At 45.1% G+C, this 21,535-nt stretch overlaps 1 protein-coding gene across 1 annotated transcript; it reads right to left on the bottom strand.

Moving 5' to 3' along the window:
• Position 1: 1 nt before the first annotated feature.
• On the bottom strand, positions 2 to 21,275 carry arhgap5 (Rho GTPase activating protein 5). The gene is made up of 7 exons (XM_077538624.1): positions 21,009 to 21,275; positions 10,250 to 14,167; positions 8,118 to 8,271; positions 6,798 to 6,875; positions 6,552 to 6,683; positions 5,065 to 5,170; positions 2 to 4,997 (listed from the first exon to the last, which is right to left on the bottom strand). Exons 2-7 carry the CDS (start codon positions 13,970 to 13,972, stop codon positions 4,658 to 4,660), a joined length of 4,533 nt encoding a protein of 1,510 aa, XP_077394750.1. The 5' UTR covers positions 13,973 to 14,167; positions 21,009 to 21,275; the 3' UTR covers positions 2 to 4,657.
• Between the last annotated feature and the right edge of the window lie 260 nt (positions 21,276 to 21,535).

A 21,535-nucleotide genomic window follows, 5' to 3' on the forward strand; every position in this document is an offset into this window, starting at 1 on the left:
ATATATATTATTAACGCTTTTAAGAGTGACTTTTTTTTCTTGTCCCATACACTTTTATGTTGCTCCATTTTTTCCCGTCAATCGTCAACAAAATGGCGGCTTGACGACCCTTCCACCGCTGGAATGACCTTTCCATTGGGAAGTTTTTGTTTTGATTGTATTATGATGGAGCTTTTCATTGTTCAGCACCTTGAGTTGCATTGAAAAATGCATGAAATAAAGTTTGATTTGATGTGTGCAGAAAAGCACGATAGAAATCTTCTGAAATTGCCATAGGGGGCGGCTGCTCTTGTAAGCAACAAAAGGGGAGGAAACACAATTAACTCACATTTCGACCTGAACACGCACAGTTGACTCGACTCTCATTTCAACACACACATACTTTTCCTCTGACATATTTTGATGTTCTTTTATCAACTTATTTCCTCCATTTAGCAAAGAAAAACGACTGGACATTGAAACAAAAGCACAAAAAAATTAAAAAAAAAAAAAAAAAAAAAAAAAGATTCATTGTGGAATGACAGAAAGCAGAAATTCCACTCAAGTGAATTGATGACAATTATTGACTGTAAAACATGCAGACGTGACGTCATGTCCTGTTTTGTCCACACAAGTTTCACATATGCTGCATGTTCCATTTTTTCCCTCCTAAATCCTTTTGTACGTGCAAACGAGAGCACATAGAAAAATATCTAAAAGAAAAAGCCATTGAAGAATATGCTCGTCCTTTCAACAGGTGAGGATGAAGATGATGATGAGGAGCCTGTGCAGAAATGGCAAGACCTTGAGGAAGACAGCCAGTCTTTTTCCTTTTTTTTTTTTTTTTAACCTTTGGGAGGAGCGTCAACTGCAATTTGACCCCCCCACAAAAAAAGTTGCTAAAAAGTGGCATGATGTCATCATCCTCTATCTACAAATATTTTCCATCAGCAACTCCCCCAAAAATAATAATAAAGGGACTTCTTAATGTCTTAGTTAAAAAAATAAAATAAAAATCTAACAACAAAAAACTGACCCAATTTGTGTCCATTTTGGTCTCAGGGTTCGAGTTATGCTGAAGGTCGCCAGTTTCAACTAATGTTATTAATGTATTTATGTCAAATGTAGTTACTTGGATACACAAAAAACAAACTTGTATTCTCACTTAAAATGTTTGCTTTGTTCTTTTCCCTTATTTACTGCACAACCAATTTGTTTCATGTACAGCACTTTGTATACAGTAATGGCTGTTTTTAAAGAGCTTTACAAATCAAGTTGAGTTGAGTGTTGTTCCAATACCATTTTTGCAACCCCCGCCCCCACCCCCCAATACCGATACACCGTTTTGCAGTATCAGCTGATGCCGATACCGAATTTGCTTTTTCCCCCAACATGAAAAAGCTGCCCTGCCATTGGTTGAGACCCTTCAAGGACCAATCGGATATCTTGGCTCGGCATGCAGTGAACACGTCACGCATTGGTGAAGGTCGTGCACAAGCAAGACACACGATGCTGCAGCCAAAGTCCGATATTAGTAGGTGTGTGAATTGCCTAGTACCTGACGATTCGATTCGTATCACGATTCACAGGTCACGATTCGATTCGATACCGATTAATCCCGATACGAATTTATAAGTCGATTGTTGCGATTTTTTTTCATTCAAATTTAGAAAATACTAATCAGTAAGCTTGTAGAGTGTAAGATTTATATGAAAATGTATTATTTATTTATCTGAAATTTCAGTCTTATAGAGGTTGTAATGTTTCATGTTTGAACAGCATTAAAATAAAATATTAAGGCTTAATGTTCCGTTCATATAACATTCTTCCATGCTCAAGGTGTGAATCCTAAAAAAATAAAATAAAAAATCATTAAAAAAAAAATCGATTCTGCCGATTATTGAATCGATTCGAGAATCGCGCGATGTAGTATCGCGATATATCGCCGAATCGATTTTTTTTTAACACCCCTAGATATTAGTGTCGGAAATAATGGTATCGGCATGTTACTTGGTAGTATTTGCTGATGCTGATACCACTGTTTTAATGCAGTATCGGGTAGGGATGTAACAATAACGGCAAAATCGTGATATTAAAAATGCCACAATATATTCATCGTCATGTTCACGATATTTAAAAGCTCCACATCTGTCCACTTAGTGGAGATGGTGAGGTGCTGACTTCGACGGGACGTCGGGGGGAGAATACGTTGAGGACCTCATCAACTCCACCGACACGACTTCCTTTACGGAAGCAGAGTCTGGGGGTAAGTCGAATTCGTTTCCAGTGAGGGTTGGACTCCGCCAAAGCTGCCCTTTGTCACAGATTCTGTTCATAATTTTTATGGACAGAATTTCTAGGCGCAGCCGAGGCGTTGTGGGGGTCTGGTTTGGCGGCGTCAGCATTGCGTCTCTACTTTGTGCTGTTGGCTTCATCAAGCCGGGATCTCCAACTCTCACTGGAGCGGTTCGCAGCCAAGTGTGAAGCGGTTGGGATGAAGATCAGCACCTCCAAATCCGAGACCATGGTCCTCAGTCGGAAAAGAGTGGTGTGTCCTCTCCGGGTCGGGGATGAGCTCCTGCCCCAAGTGGAGTTCAAGTATCTTGGTGTCTTGTTCACGAGTGAGGGCAGGATGGAGCGGGAGATCGACAGGCGGATCGGTGCAGCGTCTGCAGTGATGCGGACTCTGTATCGGTCCGTCGTAGTGAAGAAAGAGCTGAGCCAAAAGGCAAAGCTCTCGCTTTACCGGTCGATCTACGTTCCAACCCTCACCTATGGTCATGAGCTGTGGGTCATGACAGAAAGAACAAGATCTCGGATACAAGCGGCCGAAATGAGTTTCCTCCGCAGGGTGTCCGGGCTCTCCCTTAGAGATAGGGTGAGAAGCTCGGTCATCCGGGAGGGACTCAGAGTCGAGCTGCTGCTCCTCCGCGTTGAGAGGAGCCAGCTGAGGTGGCTCAGGCATCTGGTTCGGATGCCTCCTGGACGCCTCCCTGGGGAGGTGTTCCAGGCATGTCCCACTGGCGGGAGGCCCCGGGGACGAACCAAGACACACTGGGGAGACGTCTGTCTCTCGGCTGGCCTGGGAATGCCTTGGGATTTACGATGGGATTTGTAGCCATTTTTTGTGGCCTTTTTTAGGGGTCATATTTTAACGAACTCCTCCTACAAAATTTATCCGACTGTCTTCAAACTTGGTGTGTTTCATCTTAAGATGTTTAAGATGCAAAGTTATCGAAAGTTTTTTATTTTGTCGCACGCTGTTGCCATAGCGATGCATTGTTTGCCAAGTAAAGTGCTGTTTTTTGTTGTTGTTGGTCTATACATGTGTGAAAACTCATGAAACTTTGCACACACATCAGACTTGTCATGAACATGAATTTTTTTAGATTTCTTGTGCAATTTGCAATAAATCACGCCCTCTAGACATTTTATGGAGCATTTCCGATTGTATGATTCAAGCGCTATATAACTAAAGATAACTTGACCTAGATTTGTGAAAACTGGGAGGCATACCTATTAGCCTAAGACCTACAAAAAGTATTCTGTAGCCGTATGCTAAACCTAAAAGGAAGTCCGCTGTTTTGAATTTATTTTGGGAATTGCACACCATCTTTGGCCTTTTGATAAAACTTTGCACACACAAGGCTTGTCAAAAACATTTTAGATGGTCCTTGTCCTATTTGACAGTACCCCAACGTGCCAGTACCCCGACGTGCAAGTACCCCAAGGTGGCCCGGGTTGCGAGGGCCCTTTATAGCTGCTCGCAGCTCTAGTTTTTTTTGTTTTGTTTTTTTTTAGTGCCGTTTAATTTTCATGGAATAAGCGGTCAGGAAAATGGACGGATGGATGTTTTGACCCTTCTATGTTTCAAATGCACACTAATTGTCAGATGAAGAGGAACATAATATGCTTGTGAATCGAGTCAGTATGTGGAGGAACTCAATGTGGGTTTGCATTGGCGAGCAAGTGCCTCAATATGAAGTCGTATTAGAGATTGGAGGTAGTTTATATGTATTGCTGTTATGAACAAAACATAAGCACAATATTGTGCTTTTGTTTTTTAAGTATGAGCTCTTTTTTTTTTTTTTTTTAAATATCGCCAAAATCCCCACAATATATCGTGATTATCGTATCATGAGCTTCATATCGTGATATCGTATTGTGATATTTGGATATCGTTACATTCCTAGTAATGAGGCCTCTCCCGATACTGGTATCGGTATTGGAACAACACTAGTTTGAACCTAAACCCTTGAGTGACTTTTTTTATTTCATTTTATTTTCCTCTCTTCCTAGTGTAAATCTTAGTTGACTCTAAAACTGACTCGAAATAGAGTCAAATTGACACGACAGAACTGACTGTGTGCTTTTTGTTATTTTTAAACCAACAAAATCTCCGTTGAGTCGACGACGCGGCTGGATTTCGATGATCTGTTTTTTTGTTAGGTTTTTTTTTGTTTTTTCCAGCTGTCGCTCTGTTGAATCCTGGTGGCAAATTCACATTTTTTTTTTTTACTCCTGTTTTGTTGGTGCAAGTGAGTTGAGGAGCCTGACGTATGCAAAAGTAGTGTCTTGCTGCCATCTAGTGTTTTTTTTTTTTAAAGTTGTTGTCAGTTGTGCAGCCTGTTTTTCCAATGTGTGTTCAAACAAAAGGAAAAACAGTTGGATTTTGGGGTCAACCGAGGGGCTCGGCGGGCACGGCGCGCTGGATCTGCTGCGGCTGAAGGGGCGGCGGCAGCTGCAAGGGCAGCAGGGCCTCCACCATGTCGCGGCAGGGCGGCGGCGGGGGCGGGGCGGTGACGGCGGCGCCGCCCTGCCGCTGCTCGCCGCCCACCACTTGGCCGCCGTGGAAGAAGAAGCGGCTCTGCACGATGAAGGCCTCCACTACGGCCTGGTTGAGTTTGGTGCTGGACAGCGTGTCTTTGTTCTCAAAATCGGGCCGCATCAGCGTAGGCCAGAAGCAGATGGACAAGTTGTCCGCCGTCATCAGCGTGCTCGCGCTGTGCTGGCTCACCCTGCAACAACGACAAATACCACAACTCAACAATCTGACATGCATGCTTGCGCGTGCGCGGACCTTACCTGTTGAGGTGCGTGATGATGTACTTGAAGACGTTATAGTTGACGGGCGGGAACTTGTTGACGATTTCTTTGAGGGCGTGCAGACGCTCGGCGTAGTCCTCCAGCTCTGACCACACGCAAGCAAAAACACATCACCAAAAATATTCAATGACTTCCAAATGCCCACAACTTTTCACAATTTCTTATTGACCACTTTTTCAAATATCGCGGAAGAACTGATCTGACTGGATAGCTGACAGGCCAAGACTTTTTAGGTGACATATTGCTCCTCCCAAGAAACGTTTCTCGCCATACCATCCCATACATTTACAGGATCCAAACATTTGAGACAGTACTTGGTAAAATCGGCGTGATTTATGCTGTTTTAAATGTATTTATAAACAAGAGGACTTCAGACATTTTACAACTTGCCTTACATGTATAAATGAGGAAAAACATGAGGAAATTGGTTTGGTTTTTTAATTAAAGACTTAAAAGTGTAATTGAAAAAAAGATGCCTGTGCCAAATCTAATTAATAATGGGGTCTCAGGAACTGAGCCATCAAAGAGAAAGGGGTCTTCAAAGCAGCACGTCATCCACTTGTTACATTTTTATTTTGTTTTTACTTGTTAAAGAATAGTGAGCACAAGTCCCACCGAGCCCCTGGCCTTCCACTAAGTGCCTACAAGCTGTATACGTCTCATCTGTACGTATACTGGACAGTTGATCCAGTAGTCTGCTTGCAAGGTGGGAGGAGCAAGATGGCAGCCCTGTGACTTCAACAGCTTGCAGTGGCGTGTATGGGATAGCGGCTATCCAGTCATATATACAGGTCAGTGGGTGGAAGTGACAGCAAAATGAACACAATGCAGAAAATACTTTTGAGCTCATAAAATGATGTATTTGTGCCCCAATAAAAATTGAGGAAAGAATGACGCAATACAATTACTACTATTTGAAATGGAAATGCAAAAGTGTGCGCTGTATTTACAGTAAACTAACAAAACAACTTTTAATTTTCTACTTATCTGGTGTCTGGTCGCTATTTGATTTCATTATTCCACAAATGTTAAATGCGGTTGGTTACTAATATTTGTCATTATATTGCCATTTAATTAAAAATGTTGTATCTGTCTGTGCATGTGTCGGGTCAGAATCGAACGACGTTCCTACAGTCGGACGTCAGCGCGAATTGACTCTTTTCTTTTTGCGTTGCATAAAACATAACACGGACTGACTGAATACTTTTTAAGGACCTTTGCAATTCACGTATGACAAAACTGAAGATTGTAGATCCTAAAGAATAAAACCAAAATGAGTAAGCTTTGACCAAAATCACCTTCTATGTTGAATGTCAAAAAGTGAAGAAAAAAACAAAAACAATTTTCATTCCAAAACATTTACAAGAAAAAATAAGAAGAAGCAATCTGTGAGATAGAATATTTTCCACAAGTGCATTTTCCGTTGTTTTAGCAAGACGGTGACGGTGCGTGCGTGAATTTCTTACTTGCGGCCTGGACCAGTTCCGGATGCAGTGCGTAGGGGATGAGCGGATCGGGCAGGTCGGCGAAGAAGGCCTTGAGCGCCCCGGCTGCCGCGTTGATGGCCACGTCCAGCACCACCAGGTCCACGCTGGGATCTGCAAATGCAAACGCACGGCGTCAATCCAAACGACGTGTTGCTTGGCCTCATGGCGACCCGTCCGGAGCTGCCCCGCATTTGGAGCCTGATCTATACTGCGCGTGCGTGTCACCTTGGTCGAACTGCTTCTGGATGTTGTCCTGGTCCGTCTTATTGCCACTCACGCGGTACAAGCCTTCTGTGCTCAATCCTGTCAACACACGAGAGGTGTCAAAATGAGAAAGCTTGAGAAAGGGCTCCAAACGTGGAAATCCCCCGCACAAGCTCACCAGGCTGTAACGGATGCCACATTTACTCACTAGGTAATATGCAATGCAAAACAATAGTAAGTCCATTGAATAAGTTGAAGTAGTGCAAGAAGACGGAGCCAGGGAGGGGGCGTCCTCATCCAAACTTAACTAGGATTGGGTACCATACTAGCATGGCACCGGATCTGACTTCAACACTAGTAACCAAGACCGTATGAAAACAAATATTTGGGTGGGTGACTTTTATTGTTTTAAACATATAAGGGCCAAAACTTGCCTTGTGAAAATTAAACTGCTCAACAAAAAAAACTAGCCACCAGAGGGTGCTAGAACTGCACAAATGGAAATCAACCGATTTTTTTTTTAAATAGATGTGCTGCTTTTAATATCGTGACATGACGACAATGACGATATATTGAGGCAATTTCAATATCTCAATATCACAATATTGCCGTTATTGTTACATCACTATATTATTATCATATGATATATGTGTGATGGCAGCTCGTTTCGCCCATGTTGTGACGTTTCAGTGGGAATTCAACTAGTAAGTCGAAAAAGGAAAAGTAGGAAAAAAAATCGCTGAATAAAACTGACAAAATCGTTACGATGAAAACATTGTTTCTTTTGTAAGCTAGCCGTCATGTAGCTAGTAAAAGTCTGAAACATTGACACACCTTAACAGAAAAAATATCCTGACAATTACATTTGAATTAATCACTAAAATTAATTCATGACCATGTCTTATTTACAATTAATGTAAATAAAATAACACATTAGTAGCGTAATGGCTAATGACTTTTACGGATATTAGCAGATAAGCTAGCTAACATGGCCGCCATGGGATCCTCACAGTCTGTTTAAGTTAACACCCCCTTGCTCTTCCGGTGTCAACTTTCGTGACCTGCACAAAGTTTGGCTTCATTGTTCTGCGAAGAAGGACGACTTTGGCACTCCTGCAACATGCAACAGGTGCAGTTCAACTCGTGCATGCGAGGGAGCCAACAGCTCAAATGTCATCAGACACTTGGCCAGATGACAGCTGATACCGATACCTGATCAACAAAGTGGAAATTCCATGAGAAAAAAAACAAAACAAAAACAAGCACGGAAATGTGAAAGTCGAGCAAACGCGCCACCGCTCCTAAAGAAGGCGCCAAGAGAGAACGGGGGTCGTCACTCACCCGTGCGCTCGATGTAGTCGACACACTTCTCGATGAAGAGCGGGATGGGCTGCTCGGAGCTGACCAGGTTGTGCAGCGGCACGCCAAAGTAGTTGCTTTCCCATGTTCGCCGCGTGGGCGGGTACAGGGGCTTGGGCGCCTTCAACGATTTCGCCTGAACAACAACAACAAACATGACCACACAATTGGCTACATGACACAAAACACAAAATGTTTCATTGACACGTTTTTAGCTCAAATCACGCTAACAACATTACAGCACTCCAGCCTTTGTTTGATTTCTTCATTTTTTAATCAAGAGATCTGGAGTTTTCTTCTTTTTTTTTCCCTCTCCATTTTGAAACACCTAAGAGCCAGTTGCTATATATTTGGGATTTGTGTCTCATCCCATGCCCAGTAACGACCAATCGTGGCTCACCACTTTTCTGGGTTTGGTCAGCAAACTGAGCCATGATTGGTCATTACCCGTTTCCTGAGCACAGGTGATGTCATAATCAGTCGACATCAAGTGGAAACATGGGTTTTTAATGCTATAACTGCTGAAAATGGCTGAATGAGTCCTTTTTAAAATACAAGTTGACTTTTCAATCACGGCCGACGCGACAAATTCAGAAAGTGATGCGACACGTCATCCTGCCACGGCGTTGCAGAAACTTCTGCTTGCATTTCATGCGAGCGCAGCGTGTTGAAATGTTTCCCCACAATGGCAGTCATTCATGGCACCAGTGCAGCGCCCAGGGAAGTTTGTCCAGCGATTAGCACGCTATCAAACGCTTGGTCACGCGGCTTTTTTTTGCTCCCAAATCATGATGACGTCAGTGCCTGGAAGCCAGTAGCAGCATCATCGCATTTGAAACCATCGCTTGATGAGACAATCTTGTCATTAGCAGGCTTTACATGGACACTTGATTGAAATATTTACTTGACATTAAAGTTGAATGTTTAACGTACGGCACCCACCTTTTGTGCTGTCATTAGCCTGGGCGTTTTTTTGTTTTGTTTTTAAATCACTGATGAGCGACCATAATACAGGCTGATGATAGCTTTCGGTTAAACGTAATTGTTAAGTGACACCAAGTGGCCCGCGACCCTTGTGAGGAATAAGCGGTCAAGAAAATGGATGGATGGATGGATGGACACCAAGTGGAAGGCTCAAATATCCTGTGTGTCACCCGGTCCCATTCGTGTCCTTTTTGAAAACTTGCCATGAAGAGAAAGCCTGGCAATGCTAACAGACAATTTCAAGAAGAACACGAGACAAATTTCAACTCAATATTCCTCATGTCATTGCATGTCACGATGCAACTAGGCAAGGAGATGAGAGGGATGCGTTCATGGTCTAAACAACCCTTCTTGTTTCTCAACTAGGGAAAAACACGGGATTCAAAACGCATGCAGACACACACACACACACACACACACACACACACACGTTTGTCTTTGGGTCATCGTGGGGACCTTCACTGACATGATGCCTTTGCCTAACGTCAGCCATGAAAACTGATTGCCTAATCTCAACCAAAACCCAAATCAAAGCTAAACTCTAAAACCAAGTCTTGACCCTCAGAAAAAGGTCTGAACTTGTGGGGACATTTCAACCCACAACGGTAGTTAAACACGAGTCTATGGGCCCCACAATGTAGCAAAGACAAAGGCACACACACACCCACATACACCCCCCCCCCCACACACACACACACACTGCAATATTCTCAATTTTTTTTTTTTCAAAGTTAGGTTAACCGTTAGGGTTAAACAATAGATTTATTATAGATTACAGGATAAAGGCAAATGAAGACTTTATATCAAATGATTATTCTCTACCAGAATGATTTTCGGTTTAAAAACTTACTAAATACTTTGACATGTAGTCTCTTAATGAATGTTGCAACACACTAAACATTATACTGTAAGTCAGTTTTTTTTCCTGCGTCAAAATGGCGTGGCTGCCACCTCCAGCTAAATTTTGTGCCGCGCCATAACCTCAGCGATTTATCTCACGCTTAACTAGGGTGACCAACCGTGCATGCGCTACAGCTTTTGAAGCTCAATTCACGGGTCTCCAAATTTGGAGCCAGCCATGTCCCACAAAAATCAATGCTTGAAAAAAAGATTGACTGGACTGGACTCACCTTCTTGGGTTCCTTTGGCATCTTGGGCGTCTTCTTCTTCTTCATCTTCTTGTCTTCCTGCTCGGGGTCGGAGGTGATGGCGGGGTTGTCGATGCCCCCCTTCCAAGGGTCCACGGGTGAGAGCAGGGGGTCCTCCTCGCTGCCGCGGTGGGCCCGTCCCTTCTTCTTCTTCTGCATGGCGGGTCCCGTCTCGTCGCCATCGCTGTCCGAGTGAAAGCGTCTTTGGTAGGCCTTGGTTTTGCTGAAGAGGATTTTGGAGCGGTGTTTGTACTTGGAGGGCCTGCGTCCGACCTGAGACTTGCGTTCGTATCCGTTCTCATCCTCCGCCCCCCCGTGGAGGCCAAACGAGTTGCGGACCTTCACCGCGTGGCCGTGCGTGTCGTCCGGCTCGGCGTAAATGTCATCTGGCTGGAAGCCCCTGGTCCTCAGCAGGGTGTCCGCAGGATCTGCGTAGTTGTCCGAAGGCTCCGCATCATTTGGGAGCACGGCGGGTCCGCGCAGCGCCCGGCGGTTGCTTCGCATTCCAGCTTCGATGGTTTTCAGCAAATTGGGGTCCAACTTTTTTACGTTGGGCCTGGAGAGAGCCGGTTTGGGCCGAACGGGCGGCGGCACTTTGTGGTTGCGCTCGTGGTCGCTCAGGGGCGTGCTGTGGACCGGGTACTCGTTGCCCTCCAGGTCGATGCGATACTTGGTACGCTCGCTAGGAGTGGGAAGAAGCTGAACGTCGTCGCCGATGGGACTGTACGGCGGGGGTGCTTCGTTGTCGTCGTCGGACTCCGGATAGTACGTGTTGTAGGCTGGAGAGTGGCTGTGAGGCGAGGTCTGGAAGATGTCGTCGCTGGCCCCGGTGGTGCTCTCCCTGGAGGAGTTGTCAAAGAGAAAGGAGCTCTCGATGTTGGATTTCTTCTCCAGCACTTCGTTGAAGAAGGGCGTGAAGACTTCCGTCTGCCTGTGGTACTGCGACAGCGAGTACAGCGCCGTAAATTTGGCGGCAATCTCCGTGGCGATGTGCTCGCCTTCAGTCATCAGCTCCTTGATGGCATCGTTTTCAAAGAAGTCCACCTGGCTGTCAGTGATGGCAACCATCTGGACCGGGATGACATCCTGGACCTCGGCCAAGAAGGCACGCAGCGTCGCCATGGACGCTTTGCGCTTGGCCGAGTAGACCAGGATGTAGCCGTGCACCAGCTCGTCCTTGCGGACGCTGATGGCAGAGTGGTAGGAGAGGACGGTGACTTGGATCCTCCTCCTGCGCTCGCCGATGATCTTGTCCAGAACCAGCGTGTTGGCCTGGCCCGGCTGCCCGGCGCTACAGCAGTGCGAGTCCAGGAAAGGGGAGAGAATGAGGTCGACGCTGAAGGGGTCCCAGCACATGGCGCACATGACGACATGGAGGTCGGCCTCCGACATGTCTTTGATGGAGGGCAGCGGCGACAGGACGTCAAAGTTCTGCTTGAGCCCATCCAGGACCGCTCGCAGGCCCTGCTTGATCTGGAACTCGGTGAACTTGCGTGGAAAGGCACCCGAGGGAATGTCCACAAAGGTACACTGGAGCTTGTTGGCCAGCTGCTGGCCCTGGTGCCGCAGGATGGGCACGTTCTTACACACGCTGTCCCTCTGGTTGGCCAGGATGAGGATGAAGGGGAGAGGAGGAGCAAATTTCTCTCTCCTGCTTTGGGCCATCTCGGCTCGGATTCGGCCGACGCAGTCCCCGATGCAGTTGAGGGACTCGATGGAATTGAAGACGCAGAAGCAGCCGTGCGGCTTGAACGTGGACACCCAGGTGTGGCTGAAGAGCAACGTGGAGTTGACGTCCACGGGGAGAAGCTCCAGTTCGTAAATTTTGCCATCGAGCGCATACTCGTCATCGGTGGACTGCGCGCGGATCTCGTTGGCCAGTTCTTGCGAGAGACCTTCCCTTCCCAGGAGACAGAGGTTCACCTTGTCCACGCTGGCACTGTTGTAGTAGAGGTCCGAGCGGCCGTGGTCCTGCTGGACCAGTCTGTTGGCCAGGACCTGCTCCACTTTCAAGTCCACGCAGTTGTGCCCGCTCAGGCACGTCTCCTTGGTGGGATGGTAAACAAAGCCGATGTGCTTGAGCAGAAGGGACTCTCTGTCCGGAGCCAGTTTTTGCAGCGCCCGATACCTGGGCTCCTCGTTGAGCACACTGTGGATTTCAATCATCTTGTCATAGCTCGGCGTGGCGTTTAAGTCCAAGTCGTAGAAGAGCTCGGCATGCTCAAAGAGCATTTCTTGAAAGTCCTCCTTGGCCCGCTCGACTATTTCCTGCTGGTGCCTACAGTAAACATCCTTCCTGTCAGATTCCGTGATGAACTTGTAGGCTTCATCCTCCATGACGAAGCACATGACTTCCTCCCAAGGCTGCCCGGCGCTGATGAAGTGAACCCTGTCGAGCGTTTTCTTGAAGCGCTCCTTCATGTCGACTCTCCTCTTTTCCGACAGCAGGTGCTGGACGTGGTTGTGGTAGATCCTCTCACCGTCGGACGTGCTCAGGAGGTCAAAGGGTATCCGCCTGTCACTGTTGTCGATGTGGTCCGACTCGTGCCAGGGCGTCTGCTCCAGGACCACGAACCAGCACTGGAAATCACAGCGGTTGCGGATGACGCTTTGCGCTTCGCCCCACGTCAGGTGCTCCACCTCGTCCAAGCGACTCAGGAGGTTGTTGAGGGTCTTGGGCAGAGTGGTTAGGTACTCTTCTCGTCTCCTCTTGATGTGCTCTTGTTTCAGTTGTGCAATGTGCTTTGTGAACATGTTCCTGCCCTTCCTGGAGCCCTCCAAGGTGATGAACTCCTCGTAGTCGGGATTGCCCTTCATGTTACCAACCATCCCTTTCCAGGTGATGTGGTAATCTCTTACCATTTGCACCATGAGCTTCTCAAATCTGTCTGTTACTGAGGCAACAAGCTGCCTTTGGACCTTAAAGGCCTCCAAGTAGGGCGTGGTTTTTGGCTTGCCCCTGGTTTTGTCCAGATGCTGGATGAGCGTGTTGAAGCAGAGCTCCACGTTGACGTTGGCACGTGCAGACGTCTCGACCAGGACCAGGTTCTTCTTGCCGGCCACAAACGTCTGAAGGTCCCTCAGGTGCTGCTCAACAAACTCGTCGCATTTGGTGGCAGCGACCACAACGGGTTTTTTGGACTTGGAGATTTGGGAGTAGAGGCCATTGACAAACTTCATCTGGTCGTCAAACTTCCTGTTGCAGCCCTTGCTGACGTCAACGCACAGCACAAAACCGTCAATGTTCAGCTTGCCGTCCGGCATCTGCTTCTGGTCAAAATCCTGTTCCAGGCCCAGCTGGTCCGTGCAGATGTACATGAGCTTCTCGGCAGAGTGCAGCTTGGTGGCCGCTGCCCGTTTGCTGTACTGCTGCATGTTGGTGCTCCGGTGCGCCTGAAACGTCTGGTCGTCGATGAACTCCGTCTGCTCGATGACTTGGATTTTACAGTCCAGCCCCTCGTCCCCTCTGTGGGGAACGTCGCCCCAGTACAGGAAGTGGTCATTGTTGACTACGCGCCCGCCAAAGTCGATTGTGCTTAGTACGGACGTGTGCTCCGAGTAGTAGTTGTCGGCGTTGGGACGCACGTATCGGTTGCAAAGGCACGACTTGCCCACGCCGCAGTTGCCCTTGTCTTTTTCCGTCCCCGAGAGGCCAACCACGCTGACAGCGAATGTCGGGGGGCGCACATCCTTGTTCTTGGCCATTGTCTTATATGCCCCCGTTCATTGCTGACTCGCTCGCTTGCTCGCTGCTGGGAAAAAGTTCAGGATATCATGCCCGTGTCAGTGGCACGCCGGCGCCTTCATCTCCGACCTTCCGGAAAACGGGCGGTTCCGCGTTGTATCTCGTTTGGATCTCCTCCTGGCGGACGTTGGCCGGGTTCTCCTCTTATCACCTGCCTGCAAGACAAAGCCATCGCAATTAGATAAGCGCTCACATGCTTTACACACAAACAATTTGCTTGTCTAACTGTTGCCTTGAGACAAGCAACAAATCTGCAACATGAATATTGCATTTCAGCTCAATTATCACCAAATAACAGCTGGAAAACCTCTGCAGCGCACTCACAAAAGCCAAAACACTTTCAATGTCATGAGAAATTATGTTGCGGTTTAAAAGTGATGTTTTGGTTTTGAAACAACTTTCTCTCTGCAACTGCTTGACTTTTACTTTTTTTCATGGGATCACTGTCCTATCCAGACAAAAGGCCAGGGACACCATGGGATAGTAAGTCTAGTGTATAACGGATTGCTGGTATTGTGTACGGTGTTAATATGCATGAAGAATGAAATAAAGTGTTATACATTGATATTACCCTTGTTTTGATTGGTATTTACTGTTTATGTGGGTCTGTTTTTACTGCCAGAAACATAAATAGGCAGTTAAAACAACAGCTTACCTACTTTCCGGACTTGGGATTTTTCATAGAATACGCCAAAATAGTACCCTAAGCAAAGACTTATTTCATAGTGAAGAAGATGGATAATCAAAGTTTTTATTGGTTTAAATGCTGATGAAAGGTGACCGTTAACGGAGTAAAAAGCTCATTCCGATCATCACGTGACCAGCCAATGGCCTGTTCATTAGGTCCCGTAGCCATATCTATGTCCTCCTGTACCCCCACCAAAGGCCTGAGTGACATGAAAGGGATACTTGAATCATTGAGCCATTTTCAGCAGTAAAACTGTGAATATTTTGTCCAGAATGGGGATTATGCACTAACCCTGGAAGCATTCAGCTAACCGATATGACTCACTTCCAGCGCTTCACTCAGTAAATGTAGTAGAACTGGAAGATGGCACATTTTTACACATGATGGCTATGGGACTTGCCAAAAAATGACCGTGTCGGATATCCATCGACTGAGCAGCACTGAAAAATGAGCTTCTGCGGTCGTGCCAATTCCCAGATGCCAAAAGTGGGCGTGGCACCCAAACTTTGAAGGGCCATAACTCAAAAACCATTTGTGCTAGGGGGCTCAAACTTTGGATTCTCTCTTTTGACATGAAAAGGCACAAATGGAATAAAAAGCAGGCAAATTGAAGAGGTGTCACTGGGAAGGGTGTGTGAATTGATAAAGAACAACCCTAAGGCAAAGAGAGTGTCTCCGCGCCCATCAAAGTCACGCCGCCCCCAGCAGTGTGGTGAAGAAAGGGGGAAAAAAAAAAAAAAAAGTAGTGCTTTGGTGTCATTTGCGCAGGCAGATAAAAACGGCAGGCACATGCGGCCCTTTGACAGCCACTGACCTAGAAATGATTTGCTCGGCTGGGAGAAACCAAATCAGAGCGCAGATCTGTTGTCAAGTTTGCTGCTATGTAAAGCAAATGAACGATGCGCTTCAGCAACAAATCTTTACGCCACACAAAATGAGATTATTTGCATCCATCGAGATCCGAGGCGACCGTGACACGGGGGATTGATGAGCGCGTTCATTTTACAGCAAGGTGCCAATCAAACTGCGTGCACCAACCAAGTACATCTCTGCGCAGAATCACTCGAGTGAGGACGACGAAATGAGGTTTCCGAGGAGGAGGAGCGGCTTTGCCACCAACAGGAACACTCGCCCTCATTTTCACACTTGGGGGGGGGGGGGGGGGGGGAGACACTATGACATTGAGCATCTTTCTTGCGTCTACATTTTTTTTTTGCGCCCAGTGATGCCATTATTAATTTATGTTACGCTACATGGTTACTATCTTGAGTAACTAGTCATCTTAACACTTTAAAACATATTATATAGTAGTCTGATTCAAGTTTGTATGCAAAGATTTAAAATGTGTTCATTTGTGATGAAACAAAGTTGGCAAAATGTACAACTTTAGACGGTCTATCTTCAGAGAAGTAACGTGAAGAGCAAGGTGCACCAAATTCAGCAACAGTCGACTTACGACATGCAGAGGTTGCACATTAATTGCTAATATATAGTCTCAATTTGCATAACGTAGTTTCAGATGACGTAAAGACTGATGGCGACAAAAAAATAAATAAATAAATAAAAAGACAGCAACCTAATATACAGCTGCAAAATATTTGACTGCAACAAGATTTGTCTACAATAGAACAGGTCAATCATTTGATATTACTTTGAAAGAAATTGAAAAAAGGCTTTGCTTTTGCGAACATCCGTTTGTTGATTGCAGAGGTGCCAAGCATCAGTCAAATGTAGCCCTTCAACACTTCTCTGGATGAGGTCGTCTCATGCAGTGTTTCCCAACCAGGACTATGTGAGCACATTGCCAAGCGGTATTTGGTAACTAGTGAAAATAAATTAAACTGCTATACTATGACGGGCTCAGTATTATTCTTGTTCAATGACTTTTTGATGGTAAATGTTGTAAGAATTATATATATATATATATATATATATATATATATATATATATATATATAAAAAAATAATAAAAAAAAAAAAGTTTATATTTTGTTTCACTGACATACCAGCAACCAGAATGGAGGATGGAAGCCTAGTAGATGATTGGGTATCGTAAACAGAAGTGACTAGTTGGACCATTGACTGTAATTAACTCATTTGCTCCCAAAAACTTACAAATACGTTCTATTTTAAATGTTTTAAATGACCCAAAGACACATTTAGATGTTTATGTTTTGTTTTTTTTGTTTTTTTCTGTTAGATCATGCGACAAGTGGACTAATTGAAGGCAATTAACTTCAAAGAGCTGCTTGTTAAGTCCAATGCAAGCTGCAAAGCACGTGTCTCTTCTGCTCCCACCGGACCTTCTTCCTTGTGCATCAGCCAAACTTCGGAGGCTGATGTTCCTGCGCAAGCAACCTCACTTTAACTGCCTATTTAAAATGAAGGAGCAATATCGATTCTGACGCTTGAGTAACGATACGTGTATTATAATGAGGCCCGCAACGATGTATTGCCGTATCAATTTTTTTGAGCTCACCACTAGGTTGCAAACGTTCGCCAACACTTTCAATGTTTTTTTTTCTCACGTGCAACAAGAAAAAGTGCCGGCAACAAGTGTTGGCACACATCTTTGCGAACTTGAAAGAATCCTGACAAGAACTCGACAATCCCTATCTTCACAAACGCTCGCAAAATTTCGCCGCTCAGTGGGATACGTGTTTGACGCTTGTTGTCAATAAGTGTACAATGCAAAAACAAATATTTTTATTATTATTATTTTAAACCAACACATCTTGAATGCACTGTCAGTTAGGGCTGCACTATATTGGAAAAACGTGATATGCGATATAGTTGCTGAATATAGCACTATAGATATTATTGCGATATTTAACATGTACCTTGAGAAACAACATTTTTAAGAATTAAATTTTTTTTATGCGGCAAGATAATCAAACTCAATGTATTCTTAATTAATTATAATTACACACATTTACGCACATTTTCGTTAAGTACACCGTGTTCCAACTATGTTTTGCATTTGCATTATTAGGGTTGGAACACCCATGTTACTAGGGGCGTAAAAACCAAATAAAAAGAGAGGGTGAGGAGGGGATTTTTTTTTCAGAGAGTGCAGTAGTGAATTGGATGAATCGGTTCCTCTCCTATCTCCTCGCGAGCTTTCAACTGAGTGTCTTCTCTGCTTTTTTGTCATGTTTAATAGATGTCAAACCTGACAGTCGGACTGGTCAAATTCAGATAAAATTTCATATCCAACTTTTTACATGTTTTTGCGATCAGAATATTGCATAGTAGTGAATATGGCTTTTTCAAGGCCGATACTGATACCGATTATTAGTAGTCAAGGAGATCGATAACCGATATTTCAAGCCGATACTTATTTGCAGTAGAAGAGAAAATATTAGTGTCAAATCTTTTTTTTAAAGGCACTTTTTCTTTTAATTTTAAACTATATTGACAGCTTTGTTTAAAAATTATAACAAAAAAATTAAAACGAAAATTGCAGGGAGTTTCAACATTTCTTTTTTTTTTTTAATTCTTAAAAATAAAAAGTCTAGGGAATTCCCAGTGTCAGCATCATTATTTAAAAAGTGGAAATTGAAATAGATCAATAAATGAAAAGTTCCTGTATCTGACTGTGCAACAAATGCATGCGAACGTAGCAAATTTGGGGTTTTCATCAGTGGCCATCAAAAGTTTCAAAAGATTTTCGCAGACGGTGCAAAATTGTCCAAATGTGTTTAAAATACCCACTTTGTCGGCCTTCAGATTAGTCAAAATGCCAAATATCGGCACCCATAATCGGCACGGCCGATAATCAGTCTATCCCTATTGCTTAGGCCAATATCGCGATAGATATTTTATCAATATATTGTGCAGCCCTACTGTCAATTCTCCTGTACGCCCCCCCCCCAAAAAAAAAAAACAAACAAGAAAAGGATGAGTAAAAATAAAAATGGAAAAGGCGTTTGTCACGTGAGCTGCAGTGCAGACGCTGGATGGCGCCAGTGGGCAAACAGTCCATATGGCAGGTTTGCAGAAGAAAACGTGCCGCTGCAGTGACATGTCTTCCGCCGAGTTTTTGCCACGACACCTCACGCACGCACGCCTACGACGTCGTTTGCACAACGTCAATAAAGATTTGTTTCGTTCCTTCCGTGGGCGTGTTGTTGACTTTGGTCCGACTCAGCCGCCTGCGTGTACTAACACGCCACTGCGTTGATTAATTTCGCCTGCGGAGCGACTCCTCTCAACAAGTGCGGCTGTCTGCGAGCAAAAAATGCCAACTATGAGAAAACGTGGAAGGCTATTGTTTCTGGCCGTGACGTTCTCGCAGCTCGCCAGTTGCTCGGCCAAATCCAAACATCTGCTTCCCATCTTTGGCGAGAGAGGCCCTGTCCAATGCGAGCGGCTGATGATGTCGCCGCATCATCAACACCGACCAGCTTGGAGGAGGTTGCTTCTTAAAGATGGACGAAGCAAAAATATATTTTCTTAAAAATACAATCTACTTTTCTCTTGAGTCCGAAAGAGTTTTGAGTGACAGCAGACTCCTTGCCAAGTTTTTGAATTATTTATTTTAGTTAGTTTTGTTTTCGTTTTGAGTTTTGTTTATTAAATTTAGCTAGTTTTTTAGTTTTCATGGTGGTTCTTATTAGTTTTAGTTCTTTAATAAATGCTTAGTTTTAGTTTAGCTTTAGTTAGTTTGAGTATTAGTTTTGTTTTTTTAGTGTGTATGACTTGTGCGCAATATTTCAAAACCAGCATGGGAGCGACATCATCTTTTGGTGCTTTCCTATTGGCTGCTGCTAGATGACATCACTTTCTATGTGACACAATTTCAAACTTCCCTATTCTTATAGTATCGGTGAGTACTCAAGAGTTGAGTATCGTATCGGTCAGAAAACAGGTGAGCCATGATTGGTCGTTATCTGAACCCTGAGCAACTGCAATATCTTCAGTCGGCAGCAATTGGCAAAATGGCCGCCCCCCTGACTGAGATGACTAAAAATGGGTGCGTTTTGCTGCTTAACTCACATTCCACAAACACATTAATATTAATAGCAATGCCGTGTCATTAGACTAGTGTCGGTGCATAGAAGTAAGGTTGTCCCAATCCGATGTTGATATCAGTCCAACAGTCAGAAAATAGAAACAAATGTGATATCGGTCTATATGTAAAATCTTCAATATTAGCACTCCTATGCAAATTTGGAATAAATGGGTCATATTTCCTCATAGATACTGTTGCTGACTAGTCTTTGTTTCAGTAGTCTTACTTGATGAAGTCTCATTATTATATTTATTATTATGTCATACCAAAAACTTTAAACAAAAGCATGTATCAATCCTGCTGGTATCATATCTGATCTATATGTGTATCGGACAGTCCAAATATCTGTATAGACTTAACAGAAGTGAAAAGGTAGGATCGTATGTAGTATATTTTTTGAGTTGACTTGCCCCTCTCCACGGGGTCGCCATTTGTCGAGTGACGTCAGATTCAAGTCAGGATCCTTTCTTTTTCTCCCACCGAATTTGCGACTTGGACCTCCCAGTTCAAAGTACCGTTAACTTTCCACCTGTGCACGTTTCCTGGTCGGAGGTCGGAAAAGTGCGACTTTCCTGGAATGCAGCATTCGTTCGTTACCTGTGACACCTGACAAAAAGGTCAGGTAGCTACAAACAGCCCACGAACCATCAAGGCCAATCAATCGTGGACGGTGAACACTGTGCGAGGTCGTACATAAATCAAAGAAATCAATCAATAAGTTTCCGGATTCGCTCAAAGTTCCGTTCGAAACGATTTTGAAAACGCTGGTCGCTGTGCCAGATTGGAGTTGCTGAACTCGAGCAGCCTGTAATGCGTCAAAGCCCCGCGGACGAGCTCCCATGTCCGACCATCATATACGTTTTGTTTTGTTTCTAGAAGCAAGCGTCGAAAAACAAAAGAACCCCGAAAAACAAAACAAACAAACAAACAAAAAAAACAAATCAGAACACACTAGTGTCTCCAACTCCGCATGACGAAAACAAACCAAGCGTTGGGGACCAGCTAACGTTAGCGAGGGGCTAGTTGCTAGCTTGGTTAGCTTAGCTGGAGCCGAGGCAGGGGCTGCCTGCCTGCCAGCCAGCCAGCCAGCCAGTCGGGGCAGCTCAAGCAGCCCGACGCGGCTGGGCGGCGGCGTCGGCGACGATGACACCTTCGGGCCCCTCTTCGCGAACCCTCATCTCGCTCGTTTCCGAGCCGCCGGACGGCTCGTTGAGCCTGCTAACTCGGCTAACTGTAGCCAAGCTTGATTAATCCCAGCCCGGAGACATTCCCGTCGTTCCGTTCCGTAACCCACCTAGTAGGAAGAACAACATGGTCGCTCCGGCGTCCTTGGAGAAAGCGTCCCTCCCCGCGTTGACGAAGACAAAAGAGGCGAGGTGAGGGGAAAAACGACGCGTCCGCTCGATCGATCCACGTCCGTCGGTATCCTGGCGGCCGCTCCACCCGGAGGCAGTCGGGATCGGGGGTGGCACTCGCCTCGCCGCTCGTCCTGCTTGCTGCTTGCTGCTGCTGCGGCCGACGAGAAGTCGACTTGCTCTGCTTCGATACACGAGCAACCCGAGACGTAGATGGCGTAGCGCACGATACACGTCACCACACTTCATTCATATTCATGAATCAGGCGAGGGGGGGTCAAAACTCTGCGGGCTGGTCATGCTAGTCGCAAGTAAACCATTAATTCTGGCTTTTTTTGTTAAGCGCTTTGAGTAGAATTTGTATGATAATATGCTATATCAATATAAGTTGACTTGGCTTTAGAGCTGTCAAAAGTAATTGATTAATCAACAAGTAATCGATTTTCAAATTACAGGGAGTCGTTGA

The sequence above is a fragment of the Festucalex cinctus genome, chromosome 12, assembly GCF_051991245.1.
Source record: "Festucalex cinctus isolate MCC-2025b chromosome 12, RoL_Fcin_1.0, whole genome shotgun sequence".
NCBI classification, from domain to species: Eukaryota; Metazoa; Chordata; class Actinopteri; order Syngnathiformes; family Syngnathidae; genus Festucalex; species Festucalex cinctus.

Bases quoted from the DNA above. Each gene is read 5' to 3' on its own strand.
- arhgap5 (XM_077538624.1), bottom strand. From the start codon at position 13,972: ATGGCCAAGAACAAGGATGTGCGCCCCCCGACATTCGCTGTCAGCGTG. The intron at 8,272-10,249 runs GTGAGTCCAGTC...GTTGTTGTTCAG, and splicing joins TGCCAAAGGAACCCAAGAAG to GCGAAATCGTTGAAGGCGCC. The intron at 5,171-6,551 runs GTAAGAAATTCA...GCGTGTGGTCAG, and splicing joins GGAACTGGTCCAGGCCGCAA to AGCTGGAGGACTACGCCGAG.